General features: G+C 38.0%; 1 protein-coding gene across 1 annotated transcript in view; it reads left to right on the top strand.

Annotated features, from left to right (window-relative positions):
* Positions 1 to 8928: 8928 nt before the first annotated feature.
* LOC107563712 (growth factor receptor-bound protein 10-like) overlaps positions 8929 to 27317 on the top strand; it is a 56015-nt gene continuing 37626 nt past the window's right edge. Inside the window, exons 1-3 of the mRNA XM_016248657.1 lie at positions 8929 to 9116; positions 19960 to 20072; positions 25611 to 25704. Of these exons, the coding sequence (XP_016104143.1) occupies positions 19986 to 20072; positions 25611 to 25704 (181 nt within the window). The 5' untranslated portion in view covers positions 8929 to 9116; positions 19960 to 19985. The remainder of the gene's footprint in view (positions 9117 to 19959; positions 20073 to 25610; positions 25705 to 27317) is intronic.

The raw sequence follows: 27317 nt of genomic DNA, 5'->3' as shown, positions 1-27317 counted from the left end.
TTCAACAGAGATGTCAACTACTAAATCCACAGAAGCACATTTTACCAGCATGCCAGTATTTGGCTAAAGGCTGGCCTTTGTAACAGCTGTTGCTAGTAACACATAGCAACACTCTTGGTAATGTTTCATTCCATAACATCCATATGTGCATGCATACCTCAACATTTTGTAGATGCTGCTGACACATATCCCTGGGTCACCGACCACCCCAAATAACTTGAATAGCTCTGGTAATGCACAGCCCTTTGTGGCTTACCAGTCCACATATTTGAGAAAGTTAGAGTAGTGCAAATGTTTTCTTGTCAGACCCTTAAGCATGCTAATGTGTAATTTGTGTTTACAGGGGATGTTAAGTGTGGCTCTCCTCTGCGGTAATACTGAAAGTCACTCACTTAAGGTTTTCTCTGATTGCCGCGGAAGAGAACAAGAGAACCAGGTCCATAAAACATCTGTATCCTCCAAACATTTGTTAAAGTAACCAGTGGAATTTTTACTTAACGTGGCTTCCCAGTGTAGGATATGAGTGTGTTTATGTGGTTAAACCATTTTCAGTGGGAAATTTCAATTTAGAGAACTTTCAATGACTCTTTATGTTTGAGATGAGTAAAACCACATTTTATTTTCAATCCAATACCAAGACCAGTTATTTCTTAGATCGATACCACTGATACTACTATTCAGTTAACTATTTTCTGTGATCTCCAAAGACAAAATGGATACTGTTATTATAGCATTTAAAAGCCATTTTTAAGACAAACATGTAAATGAAAATTAAAATGAAATTAAAATGAAAAGTTTATTGACCCATTAGACTTTCAAATATAAAAGAAAATCTGAAAAAGTTTGCATATATGTTTTATGTTTATATGTTTACATCCATCCATCAGGATTTTATGGCCCATATCCCTGTTGAAAAAAAAAACAGGTATGGTATGTTTTGAAGCATGGCTGCTGGATTGAGCTGGTTTAAGCTGGTCCTTAGTTGGTCATGAGCTAGTTTAAGTTGGTCATGTGCTGGTCCTGAGCAGGAGCTAGTTGCTTAGGACCAGCTTAGGACCAGCACATGACTAGTTTAAACCAGCTAATGACCAGCTAAAGACCAACTTAAACCAGCAGCCATGCTTCAAAACATACCTAACCAGCATATGCTGTTTTTTTTCAACATGGATAGTATGATATAGTCATGACATGGTGTTCATACTTGAGAAGGAAAAAACACCTTCCTTTTATTCAGAGGCCCAAAACTGAGCAAAAATGTGCAATTTGGTGCTGTTAGTTATATGACCAAAACCTAAGATGAAATTCTGATAGCTTGTAATGTAAATCAGTGAATTTTTTATAACAGTATGACAGACTACTTACATAAAATGCATACAAATATTAATTGTCAATCTATATCTCCCAATAAAATGTCTTATAATAAATGGTTAATTTTAATTGCGGGGACGAAACATATAACGCAATGATGTTTGAGAGATGTACAAATAAACATTCTTCAAAACCATGTTGTATGATATTTGATTTTTCTAAAAAGTGATGTATGGATAATAATGTCCAAGTTGCTTCAGTCCAGAAAATGTTCATTTTGAAATACTAATAACAATACAAAAGTTATTCTTGCACTGCTGTTTCATGAATAAATAATTTTTCTGCAATGTGCTAAAAAACATGACAATAATCCTGACTTTGACCTTTCAGCACTTATGCCTGTGTTCAGATGAGTAAAAGGAAAAAAACTGTTATTTTACAAAAAAAAAAAGATTGAGCCATAATGACCCATAATGACTCTGTGTCACTCAAGATGATGTCTGATATCTGATGTCACTGACCAAAAAAATTTAAAAAATAAATAATAATAATAATAAATTCTCCATGAAAACATCTTCAAATATCTTGCCTATATGAAGCTTCATCAGGCTGAAGAGATGCTGTCTCCATCAGAATTGTGCAATCTCAGTGTTGTGTATCAGTCTCATAGGAGCATCTTATAACCGCTTCTCCTGGAATTCCAGAGGCGTGTCCCACCAGGTTTGGCCGAGGGCCACGTTTCATGAGATGGCTATGTAATCCCAAGCAAACCCTCCCACTCTGATACTGTCAACACCCAGTGTCCATCGCTCCTGGAACTGATTTTCTGGTCCCCACTGTGTGACACTTCAGCTTCTGGAAGCGATGAAAGCCTCAGATGGATTCTGTACTGTATAGCAATTTCAGAGAGATGGCAGATGTTTAGAAGATGTAACCTGATTACCAGGCAATATCATAAATCATCAGATGTAATGTAGGTCTCATGTGCTGTAATACATGGACAGAAGGTATGCTACCCGTGGTGGAATGTGATGGGAATTTTAGTTCAAAGAGAGGAGAATATGAGGCCATATCACTTACACACTGAATGTGTCCTTCACAGAGTTGTGGTTCACCTTACATGATTGTAGACCTTCGTCAGATTAGACGCTGAATTTAACACGGAGGCTGAGAGGGATAGGCTTATAGTCTTTTTAATGGCATGCACTGAAGGTCAGAGATCACATAATTTTCTTTAACTCACAGCTTTTTTATGGAGTTTTTGTCTACTGAAAGTTTTTTTCGATAAGACTTTTTTTCAGCTGAACATGGCTATGTTGTTAGCAGTACAATCCACTGAACGCACTGTACTTCTATCCTCACAGCCTCATTTCCATCCTGACTGAGATCTATTGGCTGGAAGGAGAAAATATGGTTATGGATTTCATTCGATTTTTATAAAATACTGCACGTTTTCATATAGTCAATATTTGTACTCCCTGTTAGTTGTAAGCTGTTTGATTCCAGAGAACCAAGTCAGATAATTTGTTCATGAATCTGACTACACTGGTTGCTCTACATGCTAGCATTTAATACACGATAAAGAATCAGCGCATGCGTTCTAGAATTGAACTTCTCGCTGTATGTTTTTTGATTAACTAAAAATAATTGACTAATAAGAGTGGTTAATTTATTCAACGGTAGTGTTTGATTCGTTAGAAAGAACCGATTCATAAGAGTCATTAGCAGTGAATGAAGAGGTATCATATCGATCACAAATGCAGTATGGAGTACCTCAAGGCTCAGTACTAGGGCCGTTACTCTTCACGCTTTACATGTTACCTTTGGGAGATATCATCAGGAAACACGGTGTTAGTGTTATCGGTCTCAAACAGGGAAGGATGAGAGCAAGTAACTAGGAAATGATGAGATAGACACAGATTAGAATCTGCAGCGTTCTGGCACTTTCTTTAATGGCTTTTTCCTTTTCTTATTTTTTTTCTCTTCTTGCAAATAACAGGCAAGTATAACACTTTTGAAATTATAACGTTTAACAATGTTCCTTTGCGGTCATGCTTTCTGGACAATTAAATTCACAGCATTTCAATTTATGTCCCTTAAGTCTGTAAATGTAATACATTTGAACATTTCTCTTTGGTTGTACATTTTCAGCAACAATAAACATCTGGATACAACTAAACACGTGTCTTGTCTCTTACCATCACTTTATGTGTTCACTCACTTTAATTTGTCTTTAATGTTTCACTTTTTTCTATTTTAGATATAGTGAAATTCTATACAAAGAGAAATCAGAATCACTACAATGCTACAACACAATCAATTTGATGGAATAAACAATTAGTGAGAATCAACAGTCTTAATTGATCCAGGTATACATGTTTTTAACCCTTACGAGTGTACATTTTAGAGAAAACCACCATTTTATGTTTCAACTTTTCCACATAACCGAAATGAAGTGACTACAATCAATATTGCACATTGTCCAGCTCCATCTGGAAAATCTATCAAGATTACACAAGGAATATAGCAAGATTGTTTCATATCTCTTACTTGCACTTCACCTTTTTAACAGTATCATGAATTGTAAACGCTGTTTACTCAAACTAGAACTGCATTCTAGTCAGACTGAATCGCAAATAAACTAATCTTTTAAAAAACTCGACAATGACTTTTACCGTACAAACATAATCTCTGCACCTTTATGAACCTCTTAAGTTTCAATATTGATAGATATTGGTCTATAAAACCCATTTCACATACCTGTAGGAAATGATGAGATAGACACAGATTAGAAGCTGCAGCGTTCTGGCACTTTCTTTAATGGCTTTGCCCTTTGGCCAGAACGTAAAATCCTCATCACTCTTGTGTAATGCGCCACCTACAGGCATTTTACAGAAGACACTTAAACTCATGTAACATTAGAACACATTTTTAAAGAGTCTCTTAAAGAATAATCTGAGGAAAAAGAGGGGGGGGGGGTTTTGGGGTGCAGGGTTTACTTATTTTCTCATGATTTTCTTGCTTATTACTTATAAAGCCCTGAATGGTTTAGCACCTCAGTATTTGAACAAGCTCTTGTTACATTATAGTCCTCCACGTCCTCAAAACTCTAGAAATTTTATAAAACCTAGAATATCAAAATCAACTGCGGGCGGAAGATGCTTTTCCTATTTAGCGCCCAAACTCTGGAATGACCTACCTAACATTGTTCGGGAGGCAGACACACTCAGTCAGTTTAAATCTAGATTAAAGACCCATCTCTTTAACCTGGCTTACACATAACACACTAACACATTTAAAATATTCAAATCCGTTAAAGGATTTTTATCGTACTTGCTACATCGCTAGAAGAATGGCATCTATGCTAATATTAGTCTGTTTCTCTCTTATTCCGAGGTCACCGTAGCCACCAGATCCAGTCTGTATCCAGATCAGATGGTCATTGCAGTCACCCGGATCTAGTACATATCCAGACCAGATGGTGGATCAGCACCTAGAGAGGACCTCTACAGCCCTGAAAGTCAGCAGAGAACAGGACAACTAGACCTTGTCTCAGACGGCCACCGGGACAAGACCACAGGAGCCAGTTGAGTCCTCTGCACAATGTGACTTTTCTGCAGCCTGGAATTGAACTGCTGGTTTCGTCTGGCCAGAGGAGAACTTGCCCCCCGACTGAGCCTGGTTTCTCCCAAGGTTTTTTCTCCATTCTGTCACCGATGGAGTTTTGGTTCCTTGCCGCTGTCGCCTCTTGCTTGCTTAGTTGGGGGCACTTCATTTCCAGCGATATCGTTGACTTGATTGCACAGATACTATTTAAACTGAACTGAGCTGTGCTGCCTATGTTTTTATCTTTATTATATGGTGAAATTACTTTTTGATAGTTATCTCCTTTCTTAACCCTCTGGTATTGTCCACACTTGTGTTGTTCACGGTCAAAAGTGACAGAACACCTGAAATGTATCTCTTTTTTTTTTTCAGTAAAATCAATGTAATATATTTTTGTTCAATAATATTTTTTCTTTTGTATTTTGAGACAATTTCATGGTACTAATTAATATTTAGGCAATAATTATGATAAATTTTTTCACATTGAAAATAATTTTTTTTTCTAATATTTTTATATTACTTTTCAATTATGGCAGTATTTCATATTAAAATAGAGACAATTCCTTTAAAGGGGTCATATGATGCGATAAAATTTTTTCCTTTCTCTTTGGAGTGTTACAAGCTCTTGCTGCATAAAGAAGATCTGTACATTTGCAAAGACTAAAGTCTCAAATCCAAAAAGATATTCTTTATAAAAGTTAAGAGTCAGCCACACCTACCTAAAACGGCTCGTTCGAACATGCCCCCACATATCTACCTCACTATGTGGGAAGATTTGCATAACGCCGCCCAAAGAAAGAAAGCGTAACTTTTATTCTCACTGTAGTATTGTTGCCGCTGCCGCCATGTCCTGAAGACTCTTTGTGTTTCGTTGTGAAAGCGAAACTACTTTGTTTGGCCTTCCAAAAGAGGACGATATCCGCTTCGTCATGCCTAGAGCTGATCCGTGCTGGTCGCTGAGGGAATACATAAACTTAGTGCTGTGGATCGCCAGATCGGTTTTCACCGTTTTCACCGCTCCTTCGCCGGGACCGCCATTCTCGACCTCAGCTCACTCTTGCCCGGCTTCAGCTCACGCTAAGCCGGGGCTTTCGCTCACGCTAGGCCGCTGTGTTTTTCATTGTGAAAGCGAAACTACTTTGTTTTGTCTTCCAAAAGAGGACGATATCTGCTTCGTCATGCCTAGAGCTGATCCGTGCAGGTTGCTGAGGGAATACATCAACTTATGGCACTTTTCCACTGCATGGTACGGCTCCGTACGGTTCACTTTTGGGGGGGTTTCCACTGGGTACAGTACCTGGTACCTGGTACTTTTTTTAGTACCACCTCGGTTGGGGTTCCAAGGGAACCGTACCGTTACCAAAACGTGATGTGTAAACTCTGCTGATCACGGATTGGCCGGAGAGAATCGTCACTACCTGCGTCACTGAACTTGCGACACAAACACAAAAGAACCGCTAGATTTAAATCAGCACAGCCTGCGAAGGACCGAACGCAACTGTTTTGAACGAGCGCACCTTTTTTTTAACAACCAAAAAGTTTTGTTGTCTGTTGCGGAAGTACAGACGTTCCACTCGTTGATAGCAGAGGAGCGGATCCAGCGAGAGCTTGATGGGGCGATGCGGAATGAAAGTTTTTTTTAGGAGTCGTGGTAGTAGAGGCGGCGCAACTTTAACTACATGTGAATAATCCCGCCCACTCTAAAGCGGTACTGAACTGCAGTGGAAACGCAAACCGTGCCGAGCTGAACCGTGCCGTGCCGTACTGAGCTGTACCGAGCCGAGTCATACCATGCAGTGGAAAAGCGTCATTAGTGCTGTGGATCGCCGGATCGGCTTTCACCGTTTTCACCGCTCCTTCGCCGGGACCGCCGTTCTCGACCTCGCCGCCTCAGCTCACTCTTGCCCGGCTTCAGCTCACGCTAAGCCGGGGCTTTCACTCACGCTAGGCCGCTGTGTTTTTCGTTGTGAAAGCGAAACTACTTTGTTTGGTCTTCCAAAAGAGGACGATATCCGCTTCGTCATGCCTAGAGCTGATCTGTGCTGGTCGCTGATGGAATACATCAATTTAGTGCTGTGGATCGCCGGCACATTTTATGGAGGACTGTTTACTGATCCTGGGAGAGTAACATTAGACTAAAATGCCGGCAGTTCTGACTCACGTAAGTACGTTTTCTTTTATCATGTGCCACTGATGATTCAAACGTGAGTTTTGGGCAGTGTGGAGTAGCACTTGTTGTTTGTCATTTCTCCGATCACAAATGCAGACAGGGTTTTATGTTTACGCGGCACGATGCAATGCAACGCGTAAAAAGACAGTATAAGTCATTATAATCAGTAATTGTGTCCCCACTGGATGCAACAAATTCCTCATTTGTAATGGGTTTTAATGTTGTCTCGTCGCTCCGGCCGGGACACGGCATTAACAGTATGTGAGGGGCGTAACATTTCTGTTTCACACTTGAGGTATTCGGCCAATCACAACGCACTGGATAGCTGACCAATCACAGCACACCTCACTTTTTCAGACCGATGAGTTTTGTAAAAATCGACGCGTTTCAAAAAGGCTGGGCATAGAGGAGAAACAATAATGTACAGTATGTGGAAAATAATGTGTTTTTTTTACTTTAAACCACATAAACACATTTCATTTCACCAAATACACAAAATAATGTTCTTTTTAGCAGCATCATATGACCCCTTTAAAATCCAGTTTTTGAATGTAGATTAGTGCCATCTGGTGGGAGTGAAAAAAGAAAAACATCTGCAATTCCATGGTTTAGCCACTAGATTCCTAGCTCTAAAAAGGTTATAAATTCTTTAGTTTTTTTGAGACATACAAACTTTTTTTTACTATGTTGTGGATTTGGATATATAGTAGTGAACATTTGAAGTGGATCAGAAAAGTTCATCAAAGTTGTCCTAAGACAAGGACGCATTTTGATTTTAGGTTTTAGGACAACTTTGATGAAAGGTTTCGATCTACTTCAAATGCTGACTACTGTTTTGGCTATTTAGACATTCTCAAAGACAAGTTTTGGTAAAGTTAATTTTTTTTGTTTGAAATGTTGTTTTGAAATGTCAGGTTTTTTTCAAACCTGAACACAGAGAAAGACATTTTGTTACACATAACATCAAAATTAAACAAAAATGTAATAAAAATGAACAGGAATGCTTAATCAGAGGTTAATCAATCTGATTTCAATCTCTTATTTGAGTCTTCTACCAAAATTTTGCACACCACTTCATTTGTGTGTGTGTATAATAGCTATTGTGTTGCGTGTGTGTGTGTGTGTGTGTGTGTGTGTCTATGAGTGTATGTAAGTGAGTGTGCGTTTGAGTGGGTGTGTGGTTTGTAGCTACTCTTGATGTTTTAGTGGGTAACTCCTTCCTTGGTGTTTGTTTTATACTGTATTGTGGCTGAATTATTGATTTTATTTCGCATTTGCAAAAACATGCTTTGTGTTACAGTGACACTAGCTCATATAGGCTATGTCATATGTATCTGTGGGGGGAGGGGTGTAATATTTTAGTGTAATATTAACGTTGTGTAATATTTTAGTGTGTCACCCCCTTCATTGTTGTGCACTTTTTATTCATCGTGAATGATTTGTAGATTGTACAGACAAAAATTCTCAGCATTTTCCTATTTTTGCGTATTTCCTATTAATTTCCAATGGTGGTCAACACAAGTGTGACTTTTTTTTTTTAACGATTATTTACATTTTTCGAATCGAATCTATGCATTCCGCTAGTTTTTCGAATCGATGAAGTAGCGATTTAAAAAAAAACAAATAAATTCCAGTCTAAAATGACCGAACAGCACTAAAAGGTTAATGAAAATATGTGCTAATCAAGCATACTAAAACAGATAAAACAGCCAGTCAGATCATCCTGAAGGTGTACGTCTGAATTTTAGAACAATGGGTTAAAGTAGGCGGTATGTAACTAAGGAGGCGTGTCTTGTGCGTAAAGGGGGCGGGGCTGGACGAGTTCCTCACTCTCATGTGTTTGAAGCAATCAGCTGAGCCCAACTTGTGCGGACGCGGCTCAAACATCGTACAACATGCAGGATCACAAGCAACACGTTTAACCCTGTGCACTGTTTGTCATTCCAACGTGTACAGAAAACAATCCAGTTAAACACCCTCTCTTTTAATTCCACTTCGCCGTTCTTTCCCCGTGAAGAATACCGATTTGGAGGTGAGTATTCCAGATTGTTTGGATGGATGGGGGGTGTGAGAGAACCTATAGTTTCGTGTTCATGCTATATCTATACGGATATAATTTAGAAACATGCATTTATAAAGTGTTTTGAATGTAATTTACTGTCAAAACATACCAGTCAACAAAGGAGTGGCTCACAAATTACACTATGAGCTCGATTTAAGGTAAACTTGCTGTTTATGAATGAGATGCATGCATGCATATAAGCTTTATGAGTGAAACTAATCTCGATCACAGTCAGGTTTGCAGCCGATAGGCTATATACCGGTAAACTTTGCGCACGCGTGTTTACAAATAACTTCAAGAGTTTGTATTTATGTCGTATTTATAGATTCACTTCTAGGTAGTGCTTACTGTTAAGTCATATTTTCTTTAGGGTTGGCAATCGAGAAAGGGCTCTTTTTAAAAAATAAAATACTGGAACCGAATTATTTTCTTGATGTGATTTTCATGATCTGTTAATGGATCAAATGATGCGGACACCGGTTCTGACAGTTTTTAATGCATTACTGCTCGTTAAAACGTCGCTAGTGGGTAAACGGCGCGAAACACACCAAGTCCTTAAAGGGGTCATATGATGCGATTTAAATTTTTTCATCTTTGGAGTGTTACAAGCTCTTGGTGCATAAAGAAGATCTGTAAAGTTGCAAAGACTAAAGTCTCAAATCCAAAGAGATATTCTTTATAAAAGTTAAGAGTCAGCCACACCTACCTAAAACGGCTCGTTCTAACACCCCCCAATATACCTATGTCACTATGTGGGAAGATTTGCATAACGCCGCCCAAATGTTCACGCAAAGAAAGAAGGCGTAACTTTTATTCTTGCTGTAGTATTGATGTTGCCGCCATCGCCATGTCGTGAAGGCGCTGTGTGTTTCGTTGTGAAAGCAAAACTACTTTGTTTGGCCTTCCAAAAGAGGACGATATCGCTTCGTAATGCCTGGATCTGATCCGTGCTGGTCGCTGAGGAAATACTTCAACTTCGCGCTGTCGATCGCCGGATCGGCTTTCACCGCGGACAAAGCGGCGTCCAGCCTGGGGTCCTCACATGTAGTTGCCGCAGGCATCACAATATGGTAAGGGACATAACATTTCCATCACACGCTTGAGGAATTCGGCCAATCACAACGCACTGGATAGCTGGCCAATCAGAGCACACCTCGCTTTTTCAGACCGCTGAGCTTTGTAAAAATCGAGGCGTTTCAGAAAGGCGGGGCATAGAGGAGAAACAATAATGTACAGTATGTGGAAAATAATGTGTTTTTTGAACCTTAAACCGCATAAACCTATTTCATTACACCAAGAACACAAAATAATGTTATTTTTAGCAACATCATATGACCCCTTTAAAAACACACCCGACCAATAGTCCGGTTCGCCAAATGAATGTCTCTTGCGAGCTGGTTCTTTATAGTGAATCAAAAACATTCAGCGCCATATTCAGAGTCGTATTCCTGAACAAATGATTTTCATGACGTGGTTCTTTGTAGCGAATCAACATCATAAGAGTGCCACTTTGTAGTCCGATTCCAGAATGACTCTTATGAGCTGGTTCTTTCTAGTGATTCTGAATCAACCGGAGCGGTTATTGATTTAATCTAACTTGCTGAACAATTACTTTCGTCGTGTCTGAAGAAAAGCAAGAAAAGTTACTGTGGTATGGTAAGTACTTGTGAGAGTGTTAGTTAATTACTGGTTGTTCTTATGACAGTAGTTAAAGATGTACATTGAGTTTTATTGCAGGCTAATTGGTGGTAGTTTGGCAAATGAAATGTCACCATGTTTGTTTAGTGTTTTTATTTAATGTATAGGGTCAGTTATTGGGTTGCATTTATGGCACCTCTAAATGGTCTATGTTTGAAAGAATTTTATTACATTTATTTCTGATTTGAGTTATGCTGAAATCTGACATGATTTCTGCGAAAGTTCTATGATCCCCATTCTGAATTTTGATGCGGATATTTGGCCTTAACTTTGTTTCCATGCATTTCTGACCTGATGTATGGCTTTAAGATAATAGTTCTTATTTGAGAGTCTAATGCTTGATGTTCTGCATTGAGCTATTAGACTGTAAACTGCATCATAATCTTACATTATGGGATTGTGCAAATGTTTGTTTTGCATGTGTCACAAATGCAAATGAGCTGTTTTTCATTTCAAACAGTTGTCCAAAGAAATTGTCCAGAAAAGTTATGTAATATTCTTGGGCGAGAACTCTCTCGTTCTCTCTCTCACACACATATGCTAACACAAAGGAGGTGTACCTGCTTTCTTTACTCAAGGAAGGAAGGGAAGTTGTTAGGTGGTTCAACAATAGACTGGCTGAGTGCAGGGGTTGGATTTTTAAAGGCATGTTCAGGCACACATATATGAGTATGTCATTCTCCCTCTCTCACATACATCTCAACTGGAAACGTGTGGGTTTTATTTGGCAGAGATTCTGCAAAAAGCAATGAAGCAAGACGACAACTCCAAATTGCTGCCTCCAGGGCTAGAGAGTTCAATTTCATGTCATTTCAGTTCACAATTTCATATATCTAGTGTTCACTAAGGGAGGTAAGAATAAGGAGAAGCTCGATAACATCAAACACGTTAACATATTCTGGTTCAGATGGCACAGATTGTATCTTATTTCACTTGTCCCCATTTTTGGGCATCAGTTTTATCTGTAAGCCAAGATGACATGTCAGATTAGTTATATGTATAGTTGTATAATTAGGTTCGGTGTTTGAGATGTATCTTGATGTGACATTTTGGAGTATTCACACAGGGGTTTGTGGCAACAAAACAACCAACAGTTTTCATTTTTATTGCATATTTTGGAAGATAACGTGATATCCATTACCTTATTAAACCTCTTTATTTCTCTCTTTTTCCCCTTTTTTCTCATGTTGCTAATTGTCTCCCACCATCCTACTTTATCTGGCTATGTTCCCTCAATCTTTAGCAACAAATTTAAGCGTTCATCCTAAAAATAAACAAATCAGCATGCACTCTACAGTTCTGTGAAACAGCAGTTATCTTGCTAAAAAAGAAAGCAAGAGATGAAGAGAGAAAGAAATGTGAAATAGTAGTTTATGCACTATTATTAGCATTGGCCACATAGAGTCTTGGGGGGGAAAGAGAATAAGCAAAGATTTTGACTGAGAGTAATGTTACATGTGCTCTTAATTTAACCATTGGTGACTGATCCAAGACCCATTGTGTTTGTTTTGGTCAGACTTGCTGAAGTCTATACAAAAGTGGTTTCGGTCAATCCAAAGGCAGTTTATTTAAAGTAGGAGTTCACTAAAACTACACATGAACTGTCATAACCCATCAAACTCTGCTGGCTTGCACAGACAGTTAGTGGGAACTCGTGTCGGTTTGTGTTGTGCTTCAGACTCTGTCTCCAGTCTGGGTTTTCTTTTTCTCGCTAGCTCTTTTGTTTTGTGGGTGGTCCATATTTGATCGATTCTGACCTGATTTTGTAATCTTGGAACACACACATACCTAGCTGCCTCCGATAGACCGTCAGTCCGTCACAGGGCAGTAGTTCTTTTTATCTTCCCACCGTACCACTGCTGGCTTCCAAAGCTTAAAGACCCTCCATGCAATCCAATATGGCACAATGTACCACTCGTCTCTTTTGTCCACTATATTCTTCTACAGCACAGTGTTATGAACAGATCAGCTCTGATGGTTGCTAGTCTAATATTGTAAAAAAAAATTCATTCACGGCAAAAGCTTAACCTTTTTGTATAACTTACATTTTTTTAATCAATTCATGTTGACCTTTGACCTGAATCACCCTATTAGCCAAGATTACTATTTAAATGTAGAAAACAATTAAGTATCCAATGATAAATATGCAGTATTGGTCAATAACAGATGCCCTATTTCGACCAATAACCAACATAGCTTGACATGTAAAAAATGGACTTTGTCTTCAGGCAACATTCCTTCAAAGTTTTGGCTGGAGTGGAAGACTCTGAAAGTCTTGGAAGGTTCTGGGCATTTCTGCCTGTTTACTTGGGTATGTGGTGGTTAGGGCTGGGCTATTTTGCAAAAAATTTAAATCTAGATTTTTTTCCAGAATGTTTGACTGATTCTCGTTTTTTTATGATTTTTAACTAGTCAACTTGAAAATGTGACTACAACATGATTCAAGTTACTTTTTCTTTATTAACCTTCTAGTTAAAGAAAATTCTATTCCAAGAGCAGCACATATGAAGTTGTCAACATGATGTAAATGTTAAACAAATCACTTGTTAAATATCTTTGCAGAAAAGATGCAAAAACTACAACTACATATTGTACAAACTTGTCTTATACATATTATGTGTTCAGAAATAATACGAGGAAAATTATTTTAGAAAATCTCAAAAGCTACAAAATCAAACATCGGAAGACTACAGAGAACGGTTCGGACTGCTGAAAGGATTATTGGTGCTCCCCTGCCCACCCTTCAAGAACTGTATACATCCAGAGTGAGGGAAAGGGCTCAGAAAATCACTCTGGATCCCTCACATCCAAGTTATCCCCTTTTTGAACTTTTGCCATCTGGTCAGCGCTTCAGAGCCGCAAATACCAGGACAGCCAGGCACAAGAACCGTTTCTTCCACCAGTCAATCTACCTCATGAACAGTTAAATGTTCCCCACATTATGCAATAAAAATGTGCAATAACCTTATATTTATTTGTTACCACCTCCATCCTAGTACATCCCTGCATCTCATTCTATTCTATTCCATTCTATCATCTATAGCACAACTGTACATACAATTTATTTATTTTTCAATTTAATTTTCAATATTTGTTTATATTAATATTTACTTTAATATTAATAAATAATATTTAAATTTACATGCGTATTTATTTATTTTTTAATTCTCAGCTTATTTTTTATTGTCTCTGTGTACTGGAAGCTTATGCCACTAAAACAAATTCATTGTATGTAAATTCCTTGCATACTTGTCAATAAAACTTTTTCTGATTCTGAAAATGACTGAAGGTATAACACCAGTAGACTTTTATTAACTATAAATGTTCTTTAAAAATAACAGCAGCTTTCATTCTGTCACCATGATGCCAAACATGAAATATCAGACATACAGTAGTAGTTCTTTACAGGTTTTTTTTTCGATTGCGCTGCTTTTCCATTGTTTTTTTTCTGTGTAAACATGGATGTGTTTGACTTCTGCGCTCGCGTCTCATGCAGCGTCTCATGCATGAAACGGCTTTCTAAAAACACTGAGTTCACTCCCATCTTCTTGCAAAAGAAAACCCACCACTTCAGGTCGACTTTGCACCGCAGACTTATTTAAATATTGCGCGGGAAATACAGATCCGATCGGTTATCCAGATCGAGAAGTCAGCTGATGTTGCCAAGTGTAAACGCGCCGTGTCCTGATTGACTGATGATCCGATCTGCTTGATCGGATCACAGTGATCGCATGTTAATGCCAAGTGTAAACACAGCCTAAGACTATTTGACTGGGACCCACTTTGTGTTGTTGTTGTTATTATTATTATTATTATATTTGTTGTTGCCAAATTTTTGGTGCATCCCTATCGGAAATGGTTATTTTATCTATCAGTAACACAGTAGTAATATTTATGCAACATTTAGCAATATTAAGTAATATTTAGTCAATCTAAACATGAATATCTATTTTTCATATTGTACATTATAATGGTGTGAATTTTTTTTGCTAATCAAGGTGTTCAGGGTTGCTTTAAAAATTACAAGCAGGTGTGTTGGAAGTCTGCTGCAGTAATGTAGCTCAGACAAAATATTGGTTATAGGCTAATCGGCATCGGCCAGAAATTTAAGAGTGCAGTCCACCGGGACTGTCACTCATTGGATTTTACATAACAGACAGATATAGTACACTACTGTAAGTAGAGCTAAAAAGACTAGAATGTTTCTTTCTGAGCCATTATCATTCACATGGATATTGAAGTCTACACATGTGTACCACTTGTCACACCAACATATTGATTAGCCTAGCTTCAACCCTGTACAACTACGATGTAATGAGGAGCTGGATGATGCATCCTGGCTGTTCCCAGCATACATTACAATACTTGTTTGCATTTAGAATAGCCAAAGTTGCAGTAGACGTGACGCTTAAGGCACCTTTATCTTGTCATTTTTGGATCCATTTGACCTGGTTGACTTGGCTTTCTCTACAGGATTTCCTGACTGATGGTGGTGGGTGACTCTTGATGGTTGAGCTAATTGAGCATTCCAGAAAGAATGCTAAGACTCTATTAAGAAGGAAAGAGGGGCACTTGACCTGTGTTTATGTACTTGCTAAAGGGAGGACGGGACACTTTTGGAATTATCATCTAGGCCTTGAAATTCCTCAGAAGACATAAGAGGCAGTGGTGGGATCCCTGATACATCAAGCATTTCACCCATCTCTAAACAATGAGTTTTGCCCTATAACAGCTTTGTGTATATTTCTCCTCAAGTCTGGTTGTGCTTTGCTCTATACACAGTGGTTCTTGTCGGTTCTTGTGCCCATCAAGCATTTCACCCATCTCTAAACAATGAGTTTTGCCCTATAACAGCTTTGTGTATATTTCTCATCAAGTCTGGTTGTGCTTTGCTCTATACACAGTGGTTCTTGTCGGTTCTTGTGCGGAGCGCTACCCAAAACACTGGTGGACCATATCGGTATGTGGCAGCTTCATGTAGTGTCTGATATCTTAACAATAACAGGTTGGATTACGTAACTGACAACAATAGAGCCTCTGTCAATCAGTGCTCAAAACTATGGGAGGTGAAGATAAATGAACCGGAACCACTTGAACTTGGAAAGTCTTTCTCCTTTTTTTTTTTTTGCTGTAGATTTCAACATCAAGTTAGGTCCTCTGTCTCTTTTTATTCTTCTAATCACCAGATGATGCAGAGAAAGTAACCCTGGTGAACTTAAAAAGCACTGAAGCAGTTACGGAAAGTCGATTTGTCATGCATCTGGACTTCACGCAGGCTTTAAAACTTCAACCATGGCGATTTCACAAGTTTCATCAGTATTTTCTGTTTAAAATGACTTCATTGTTGTCAACCAAAGGCATGTGGTTTTCAGATTATGACACAGACACATGAGTCAGTCGGTTTAGTGTGTAATGTTTAGCATGTCCAGACGTTCTAGACAATACCATGCTCTTTGAACACATGCAAGGCTTCTTTTCTGGTAGAGATGGTGGACAATGTGCTGTGCTTTGACAATGTGCATTGGACATTTATCCATTTTAAAGTCCCACTGCTATAGCCAAACACATTCAGATGGATGTATTTGGTCTTTGAGCTGCGTCTACCACCATTTATGATGTTTTATTAACAAAGTTCAGGAGGAGCACGTTTTGAAAATCAACCAATTTAGCACAGGTGGAGCATGTTCAGATAATGAACTCAATTAGCACAGTAGTATGTGTGTATATATATATATATATACTGTTATATATATATATTGTCTCTTGTCTAGATTTCGGTCAGCTGTCTCCATTTGTCAAACCATGAGTTTAGAATTTGGGTGTGTTTTTTGATAATTCTCTTAAATTTGACAAACAGATTTTTTCTGTGGTCAAAACCATTTTTTTCCATCTCCGAGTCCTAGCTAAGGTAAAACCATTTCTTTCTCTTAAGGATTTTGAAAAGGTGATTCATGCATTTATTTCTACAAGACTAGACTACTGTAATTCTCTTTAAATGGGCATTAATCAGTCATCTCTTTCCCGCCTTCAGATTGTACAGAATGCCGCTGCCAGGGTGTGCGGAAATGAGAGCACATTACACCAGTTTTAATTGCTCTGCACTGGCTTCCAGTCCATTACAGAATTGATTTGAAAGTGTTGTTACTGGTTTTTAAATCCTTGAATGGATTAGCACCTGAATACCTTTCTGACCTACTATCCATTCACAATCCAGTAAGATCTCTGAGGTCATCCAACCAGAGTCTACTAGGGCCTAAATGTTCCTCGGGCTAGGTTGAAACTAAGAGGTGATTGTGCTTTTGGTGCTCCGAATCTTTGGAACCGTCTCTGTTTTCATTAGAACTGCTACTATGCTACATGATTTTAAGGTGAAGCTCAAAACATATCCATTTTCTTTGTTTTTTTTAGTCAATTTGTGTAGTTATTGATATTATGTGTGTGTTATGCAGTATTTGGTTTTATTATTGACTGTTTTTGGACAACAATTGTTGTTTTTAATGGTGCTATATAAATAAAGAATTTCATGTGAATTTCATGATAAACCAATTTTAGCTTATTTTAGATAAACCAATCTGCCACCAATTTTAGGATGTTTAATAGTCTGTTTTTGAACACGAGAATCAGTCTTATTTGGCTACTAAGCCTGATTTTTGGTCCGCGTGAACCGGAAGTTGTGACCGACTTTACTTCTATATTGTGACGTACTTCTGAGAGAAACGGAATATTGGATGAGAAAAACAGAGGCCGGCTTGTTTTTTCTACTGCAAACTGATTGGATAAAGTAGGCGTTTCATTCAGCACAACACTGACAGTTGGAGGGGCGTGTTTAAGGATGTTATACTCAAGCAAACTGACGTCATCAGAGAAGGTCCGTCATTTCAGAGGGGAGGTGCATTTTCAGATTTGGATTAAAGATTACGAAGGTAAACAATTTTTATTTTTTTTGTGGATTGACTTGCATGGATGAATTGTTCACCACAAAAATAGCAGTGTGCGCTAACAAAATAAATATAGTAAATTTTGATTTCATGTGTATTTTAGGTTAATCAACTAGTCTTCCAGGGAACCCTCTGACTACTCGTATTTAAACTTCATGCACCTAATTGAACTACCTTTGCTGGCCTAGCAGAGACAACCTATAAGAGTACGGTCTCAATCATCAGCAAGAATCACTGTGTATGTGCATGAATGAGTGTTGCTTTTCTTCTCTGTCAGTATAATGAGCTTGGCCATTGCATAGCGGGCCTGAATGGTCTTTCAATGCTGGATGTTAATTTGAGGTTTTGGTGCTGTGCTCATGCTGTTCAGCTGCTCCAGGATTGAGCCTTGAATCCAGCGTTGAGCACCACACGTTTGGGCTTACAGATCCTCCGTTTGGACTTTCATGCGGTGCTAAAGTACCCTGTCAAAAAGTGCTTCGGTGCTTTCAAGCATGTTGTATCCAAAAGTTCCAGGATTTCAATCAAAACTCGTATTTCAGTTTACTCTTTTTGTCTTTCTCCAGCTCTTTCTTTCATTCTTTCCCAATTCACTTTTTAAGCCCTACCACAGCACAGCCCCCAGCTCTCTCGAGATAAGTTTGAAATGAAATGCTATTTTAAGTAGTAGATTCGGTCATGTAGCATGCTGTCTCAAATAAGCTGGCTGTCAAAGTGCTACAGCGGACAAGGTATTACAGTCACAAACTGCCCATACCTATCAGTGCTTGAGCACCACACGTTTGGGCTTACAGATCCTCAGTTTGGACTTTCATGCGGTGCTAAAGTACCCTGTCAAAAAGTGCTTCGGTGCTTTCAAGCATGTTGTATCCAAAAGTTCCAGGATTTAAATCAAAACTCGTATTTCAGTTTACTCTTTTTGTCTTTCTCCAGCTCTTTCTTTCATTCTTTCCCAATTCACTTTTTAAGCCCTACCACAGCACAGCCCCCAGCTCTCTCGAGATAAGTTTGAAATGAAATGCTATTTTAAGTAGTAGATTCGGTCATGTAGCATGCTGTCTCAAATAAGCTGGCTGTCAAAGTGCTACAGCGGACAAGGTATTACAGTCACAAACTGCCCATACCTATCAGTGCTTGATTGTTTTACCACATGCTCTGATTAGTATATCTGTAGCAGTATACTATAAGTTGGGAGCATAGTAATGAGTTGAAAAGCAACTTTGATAAAACAGATTTCATTGCTTTTACTGGAGCACAAAAAAGCTATTTTGGGATCATGCAGGATAACATGGGTTTAAACAAATTTGTGGCATTCATACAGCTTGAGTGCTGTTGTCATTAAAGCTAAAAAGACTTCCAAAGAAATTCTAAGAATTTGTCATTTTCACTTCAAGTCGGCATCAAATAAATTCAGTAAATTCATAAAATGAAAATTTTCTTTTTTTCTGAACTAATAATTCCTAAAAAAGATGTCATAATTAAATTTTCGGGTGAAACAATAGACTTTTCTCTGGTGACGTAATCTGCTTGTAATATAAACTGTAAAAAAAGAAAAAAAGAAATCTGTGTTATATCGTAAGAATGTAAAACACAAGCAATTTTGTTAATCATAAGTTATGGTTTACCAATATATGCGTTTAACATTATAGTAGTGGGGATTTTATCTCGGTGATTGGAATCTTTTGAGTCTCTTCACCAAATAGATTTGTTTGGCATAGTTTCGTGAATGGTTCAGTGACTTTTGCAACTTACATTGTTAGACCAGGAGGTGGTGACCGTGACAAGTGTGTCTTTTGTGTTATGAGTGATCATCAAATCATTCACTCAACTGAGTCGCTCAAAGATGCCTCACTGATTCAGTTTGTTTACATATTGGTTCAATATGTCCAACGAATGAAAGTTTCCTTTACAACACTTAATTTCTTGAAAGCAGGAAAGTTGTCACAAGCTTCAAAGAAAGCGAGACCAAAAATATGAGTTTATGATTCATTCCCTTAAACAATTCATTAAAAAATGCTGATTTGCTCACAAACAAAATACCAATTTTTAATCTAAATGTTGCAAAGGGGTCATCATAATTTATTATTTTCGTTTAGTTTCTCATTTTTATTGTTGATCCCAACTATGATTCAGTAATTTTGCGATGTTAACCAAGTCTCTCTCCATTTTTCTCTCAGACTGTTGTGCAGGGGTTTGGAGGTGCATGTTACCAATCACACCAATTACGGGGACACTGAGTATGGCCTTAGCTGGATGCCCAGACTACTTCCTCCATCATCCAAACTACCAGGTAAAGACTAGTATAGCAGTATCTGTATTGCTCCCTCTGAAGCAATGGAGTCTACAGAGATTTCAAGTTTAGTGTTTCCTGACTGTGCTGTAATGACTCTTCAAGCGGAATATACATGGAAAACCTGAACGCTCACATGCACAAATCCTCCTAAACCAGCATGAGGGGACTCGTCGCTTTAGCACAGCGGTTCCCAAGGGTTCTGTGGCATGTCCGCATGCCTTTCGTCACCATGGCATTGTCATGGTGCCGCACAGCTGACATGCTGACATGCAAAGTGGCGGCTGTTGCTATTTATACCTGGGCTACGTAGTCAGCCCTCTCTCTATATTTGACTCTGCTTGTCTTCTCAATCTCTCTAATATGTTTCCTTTCGTTTCACTTTTATAAATTCTCCAGCGCTTCCACAAACTGTTTCTTTCTCAGACCCTCCCCCCTTTTCCCTGCCCCCACCCGGGTGGCCTATACAAGTGAACGTGGCAGAGCTTGAGTGCATACAGTGAAGGCAGGGGTGTGGGCCGCCCTCTGTCTGTGGCCGTATATAACTCTGCAGGGGTTTCTCAGAGCCACAGGCACCTGGCCTGGATCTTCCCAAGCAGGGGGGCAACACAGCCCAAATATTCCCTTTAGGCATATACAACTCAGGCACCCTGGCTTGTAATGTGGTTCTGCTCTTTTTCTCTTTGAAGCATTAAAGGGGCCATATTCTACTTTAGCATTTATTTATTTATTACAGATGCATCATATCTCTACGAACGACCAAATTACTTAAAATTAAATCATTAAATAAATATAATATGTTGAGGGGTAGGATGTTTAGACTTGCGCTAGAGGCGGTTTAGCCAATCACAACACACTGGGCCAGCTAATCAATCAGAGCCCATCGTGTATTTCTGAGGGAGGGGCTTCATAAAAGCAGGAAATGATCAGCGTGTTCAGAGGAGAAGGGACAGAGAGGTGTGGAATAAAGGTAAATTATGTGAAAAATAATGTGTTTTTAAAAAAACGAAGCATTAACACATGTTAGACTGCACCCCATAAACACAATCAAGCCTAGAAAAAACCCAGTCAACCACCCCTTTAATAAAACAAAAAAATCAAGTTTCTTTGGATTGAAATTAATCCAAAGATAATGATAAAAATGAATAAAATGATAATATGAATAATGAACTAATTATAATATGAAATACAACAGATATTTATTAATGTGTATGATTTTTTTTAATTAGACTGTCACAATATCAGATTTTTCACTACACTATTATCGTGGCCACAAAAATTCACGATAATGATATATCATGATTTATATGGAAATAAAAATAAATAAATAAACTATGCTATCAGTCAAATTCATCTTTATTTATTTTTTCCTTTTTTGACCAATGAATCACAACATTGCATACAAAAAGAACAATTACACCAAAATGCCTACAGGGATTTCGTGGAACTTATACGTTTTTTTTTTTGTTTTTTTTACTCCTATGAGTCATGTGGACTTTCTGTGTGAGGGCGCCCTCCTGTGTCGAGTATGAATGAAACATTATGTGAGAGTTTAGTGCTCCATAATGATGCTGGTGATTTTAGAGAGATTTTTTGTTATTAATTAATTAATTAATTTTTCAGAGATTTATCAGTATTATTGAAATTGTGCATGCTTTTTACACATATATTTTTAGGATATTTTTAAGTTAACCTTTAAAAAAACGCTGTTAAATGTAATCTTTAGCCAATCTCAAATTGTATATACATTTTTTTATATTGTACATTATATATCATACTGTACATTTATAATGATGCCTAAATTAATTTAGTTTTTAGGTTAATTTATATATTTAGAAGATATAATAGAATTTTTAATATTGATAATTTATTGCTATGATATGAAAAAATGTATTAGCTTATTGTTATTGGCCAGAATTTTAATATCGGTTTATCATTATTTTCTTACTAGTTATTTTCACTCTTTTTTTGGTCTACACTCCCTTTTTCTTTTCTTCCTTCCTTCCCAGTATTTCTCTTTATGTATTCTTATCCATTTTTATCTGAGAAGTATCTTATCTGCAAATTTAGTTCAGTCAGTCTGTCATTCTGTCATTCGTTATTAAGTTGCTTGTAGTTAATGAGGATGAAGATTAGGGTCAGAGGTCATGGGTCAAAAGGAGACTTGGAATTGTGTTTCAGGTTTATAGGCGGGAGTTCTGGTCACCAAGAGCCAAATGGGAAAGTTGAGTAGTGTTTATGTTTGTCAATGTGTTTGTGTATCACAGCAGTGCCTAGAATGGCCAAGTTATAGCTTTCGAGGTCAGAGGTCAACTCCAAAATGCTTTGGCTTTCTAACCACTCTTTAGCCTAGTCAATAGCCAAGGCTAGGCTAGGAAATTCCTAGGAAATTCGCTGCATTTGTTGCCCTGTGGAATCAGCTGGGGGGTTAAGGTTTACATAACGGACACAAGGCCTGGAGCCCATCCAAGTACAACACACACACCCTCTCGAATTCCTCTGTCATCCCCTGCTACAGATCCTGGTGTGTTCCACTTCAGAGCCTGCTTGAAGAGTGTAAAACTATGTAAAAAGCCTTTACAGTTTGAATTTAAAATAATCTAAATAAAATAAATCTTTCTGTTGGTGTGCAGCATTTGTTGACTTTTCTGGTCTTTTAACACAAGATTAACTGTACACGGGCTAAAGCATTAGAGATGCTTTCTCAGAGCTGTAAATTTCCCTTCTCGTTTTTATAGATGTTTTTCTCTTTTCTGAGAGCTGGCTGGCTTGGTGCAGTGTGAAGAGCGAGCAGAAGAGAAATAGAAAGAAGGCAGAAAAGAGAGCATGGGGACCTCTGGCAGAGGCTAGTTCCTGGAAACTCGGCTTCCATGTTCTTAGGTTTCCTAGAAAACTCAAAATTTAAAATGTGGCTTTATTTTTATCATTTTTTTTCTTGGACTACTTCTTCCAGCTTTGTGCATTCTGCTTTGAATTATATGGTGTGAGATATTGTGTGTGGTTTGAGAGCAGAGCCGTAGCTGTGTGCATAGTTTGCCTTTTTTGTTCGTCGTTCTATGTTGATACATTGGGAATGATGGATGGGACTTTCATACACGTATATATGCATATAATTGCTACTGCCAAAGACATGCATTATATATATTTTTTTGCTCACATTGATTCTGTTTTTGCATTTGTTACACATTCTATACTGTATATTTGTGCATTGGCATCAATTTGTTTTAGGTTATGGACATATAACTTGTTATTAACATGTTATTTTACTTTTCCCAATAAATAACCTACTTGATGTATTATTTCCGAGATCAAATCTATATTAGAGTATTTGCTCATTTCTAAATTATAACTGATTGTTGACTATGACATTAAAGGGGTCATGAACTGCCTTTTATTATTGTGTACTGTTCTCTAAGGTCTACTTATAATGTTATCAAGATTTTTACATAAAAAAAACATAATTTATAAGTAATAGGCTATTTTTCTGTCCTGTTTTGACCCCCCTCATCAGAACACTCTGTTTGAATAGACATGGTGGATTGTAGACTCGGAAGTAAACACCCACCGCTATGATTGACAGTTGTGTATGTTTCACGGTCTACATCCTTCACAGATGGACGCTGCTGTCATTTAGGTTAAAAATGCATAAATACTCTGTACATAACAAACGATCTGTAATATCAGACAAACCAATAGTGACCACATTATAAAAATAGTTACTTACAGTTGTGTGGTGCCACATTACTGTCAGATCCAATATAGATGGCACAGCATCATCTTTTAGTTTAGTCCTTTTGAAAATCCTGCATCGAATTGTGCATTGTTTTTAAACGAATCCGCTGTAAAATGAAGTGAACAAAGCACCAAGTTCTTCCTGACGTGGTCAGTAAAATCTTCATTAAAAATAAAGTTCATCCACTCTTTCCTAATGTTGGGATCAGAAAGAAGGCAATGCAATGACTGTGTTTTTCCATAAATTAGCACTGCACAGCGTCTTCATCATTTGGATTCAGCCATCTTTATCATTTCTGCTTAGACCTCTCGTGTTATTTACCCACTACGTGTGTGAATCAGTGGGCGGGGCTAAACAGGCAGTGATGTAGCAGCAGACGTTGATCTTACTCTGCGGAGGCGGGGTTTAACCACATTTTTATGTCATAAAGTGGCACATTCCACAACCTGTAGTTTTGGCAGATTGGCTTCAATAAAAGCTGTTTTTAGACTAGTGAGAAAGTTTTGAGTTCTGAAACTGACAGGATGTTTTTATAGTACAATGATCTCTTATATGTCAAAAGTTCAAGGGAATTTTGATTTCTCAGTTCATGACACCTTTAAAGAAATCTTGTTCACAAAGTGGAACACAAAATGAGATTGGGGCTTTAAAAAGTATATGCAAAAACATCATAAAAGTATCATAAAACGATTTCATATGGTTCATGCACTATATTCCAAGTCATACTTAATTACATAATTTTATGTGATAAATAGACCAAAACTTCGGTTGTTATTCACTGATAATCTTCCCATCTAGTGAGCTGTTTTCAGCTGTGACCTAGATCATTAAGTCAGTGAAAACTGGATCAATCAATGAGTGAATCATTCATTCCGGTTTTGTAAACTGATCAACTAAGATCCGATTCAGAAAAAATTATTCACTCATGATCATGAATCAGAAATCACAGATACTTGAATTCAATGAGTAACATTGTAAATTTCAATCTGGTCCTCACACAAAGGTATCACATGACTTCAGAAGATTTGAAATATAGAGCACAGGTTGTATGGACCACTTTTTATGATAAGGTTATTGTTCCTAGTTTTTAGGGATGCATGATTAATCAAATATTACTATGCAGTTTATTGTTTTCAATGATTATGAAAACAAAATAATCATGATAAAATGATTGTTGTGCTGCATACCATTTCACTCTTGTTTTGTGTTCTTTTAGGAATCCAGTGAACTCCTTTCCTTGACAGCACTGTGCTTTCACCCTTTCCTAAATGTTTAGTAGTTTTCAGTAGGTTATGAAAGTGCACTACAACATAGTTCAACATATATTTCTTTTTTTATATAATTTTTTGTATTATTTATTTAAATATAGCTATATATTTATATATGCAATATATTGCAATCATGTGATCCTTATATTGACCAAAATAATTGTGATTAATATTTTTGTCATTATCGAGCAGCCCTGTTTTCTTTCAATCCTCATTCACTTTCATCGTATTGAAGAATGACCAGTATTTATTTTTTCAATAAATGTTATTTTTTTACTTGATAGAAGAAAGTAAATCATACAAGAACATCTTAAGGGTGAGCAAGTGATGACAATATCCTCATTTTGGGGGAGAATGGTTCCATTAACGATTAGGAGTATCCACATTAGCACACTATAGGCTAAAATTCTCATGCACTATTGGGGGCAATTGGTCATGGCACAAAGTTGCAAGGGACATCATCTCGCATGCATCTCTTCATATATATTTTTTATGTTCCTACTTCAACTGTCTGACCTTCTCCATTTTTCTCTTCAGGACAATGTTGACTGCACCCCTTCTCACAGACCATCAAAGCTAATCAGTTCAAGCTTCCAGCAGTCGTCCAATCGGAATTCTCCAAATCACCCAGGTGGGATATAGGGATGTGACGGTTGCCGTGACAACCGCGTCACGGCGGTGGTTGGTTGCCACCGGCGGTAGTGCACGTGACGTCACACAATCTACAACATGATGATACAAAGCTTTTGTATACAAGTGTAATAACAGTAACAGTTGTTGTTTTATTTAGACTATAAGTCTGTTAATTCACAAATTACCTCAAATGCCATACGGCGTTTCCTTTAGATCATGCGAGGCATCAGTTTACTGTCGGGGATTTGTTGTATCATGTTGCGCCGCATCCAGTGTAGACAACATCACTGATTATAATGGGTTGTATAGCCTATTTTGTCGTGCCGCGCCGCTAGTGTCCAGTAGACAAGGTGTATTTATAATGTTCTTATTTAAGGCTATTTTCTTATTTAACTGTATTATTACTACGATAAAACCATGGTTAATTTTTGTAAGGGTTGTGATGTCCACATGTTTTTTTTGTTGAAAAAATTATAGAGGCGGTGTCATCTATAGCAAAAAGCTGGCCACAAGTTAAAGATTAAGTTGATATTTGTATTTAAAGGTGCAGTAGGAGATCTTAGAAAATGCTAACTTTAGCCTGATAGCACTGAAAGCGAACGTCCCACCCTCCCTGCAATCGTCGTCCAAAGCCACGCCCCCTGAACGCATTTAAACTCACAGACCAGAATACCAGAGACAACATTACTACAATAGGCTACATCAACGGTTCCCAATTCCAGCCCATGTTCCAACGGATTTCCTCTGCTCAGGAAGTAGGGAGCAATGAACACTGTGTAGGGATCATATCGATCGGAACACAGTTTATCCACGTAGCTCACTATAATAATAATAATTCCAGATAATTATTTCCAATAATTCCAGATCGAATACTCGACTATTTGTGCACACTCCTAGTTGTTCCCTTGTTTTATTCCCGTACATTCAATTATTTCAATTATGCTGTATTTTGAATGGCAACATCTAATTGGATTGCACATGCAGCGTTTGTCCTCAGTAGCATTGTGGAGTTCACTGGGTTCTGTAAGGTCATGGAGGTTACTGGCGACCCCTCCTGTAGCTGCGGTGGTTGTGTGCATTTAGGGTTGTATATCCTCCACGAGCTGTGCAAGCCAGGGCCTTCCCCGAATCGCTAACAGTTTTATAGCTGCGAGGAAGGCTCTTGGCCACAGATCTTGTTGTGTACATGAGTGTGTACACTGTGTGAATGTGTGTGTGTGTGTGTCAGTGTCCTGCTCTGTTCTCCAGATGCTGCCTTGCTTTAACGTGTCACTACCTTGAAGCAAATAGATTTTTCAGAAAGCACATGGGCTGGTTACTTTGGTTAGGGTTGTAAGAAATACTGACATTGATGCATACACACACATATATATATATATATATATATATATATATATATATACACACACACACTCTTGGCCACAGATCTTGTTGGGTACATGAGTGTGTACACTGTGTGAATGTGTGTGTGTGTGTGTCAGTGTCCTGCTCTGTTCTCCAGATGCTGCCTTGCTTTAACGTGTCACTACCTTGAAGCAAATAGATTTTTCAGAAAGCACATGGGCTGGTTACTTTGGTTAGGGTTGTAAGAAATACTGACATTGATGCATA

This window comes from Sinocyclocheilus grahami, unplaced genomic scaffold, assembly GCF_001515645.1.
Source record: "Sinocyclocheilus grahami isolate Dianchi unplaced genomic scaffold, SAMN03320097.WGS_v1.1 scaffold887.1, whole genome shotgun sequence".
In the NCBI taxonomy this organism is placed as follows: Eukaryota; Metazoa; Chordata; class Actinopteri; order Cypriniformes; family Cyprinidae; genus Sinocyclocheilus; species Sinocyclocheilus grahami.
Note: the sequence above shows the minus strand (reverse complement) of the source record. Positions and strands in the feature narration are given on the sequence as shown.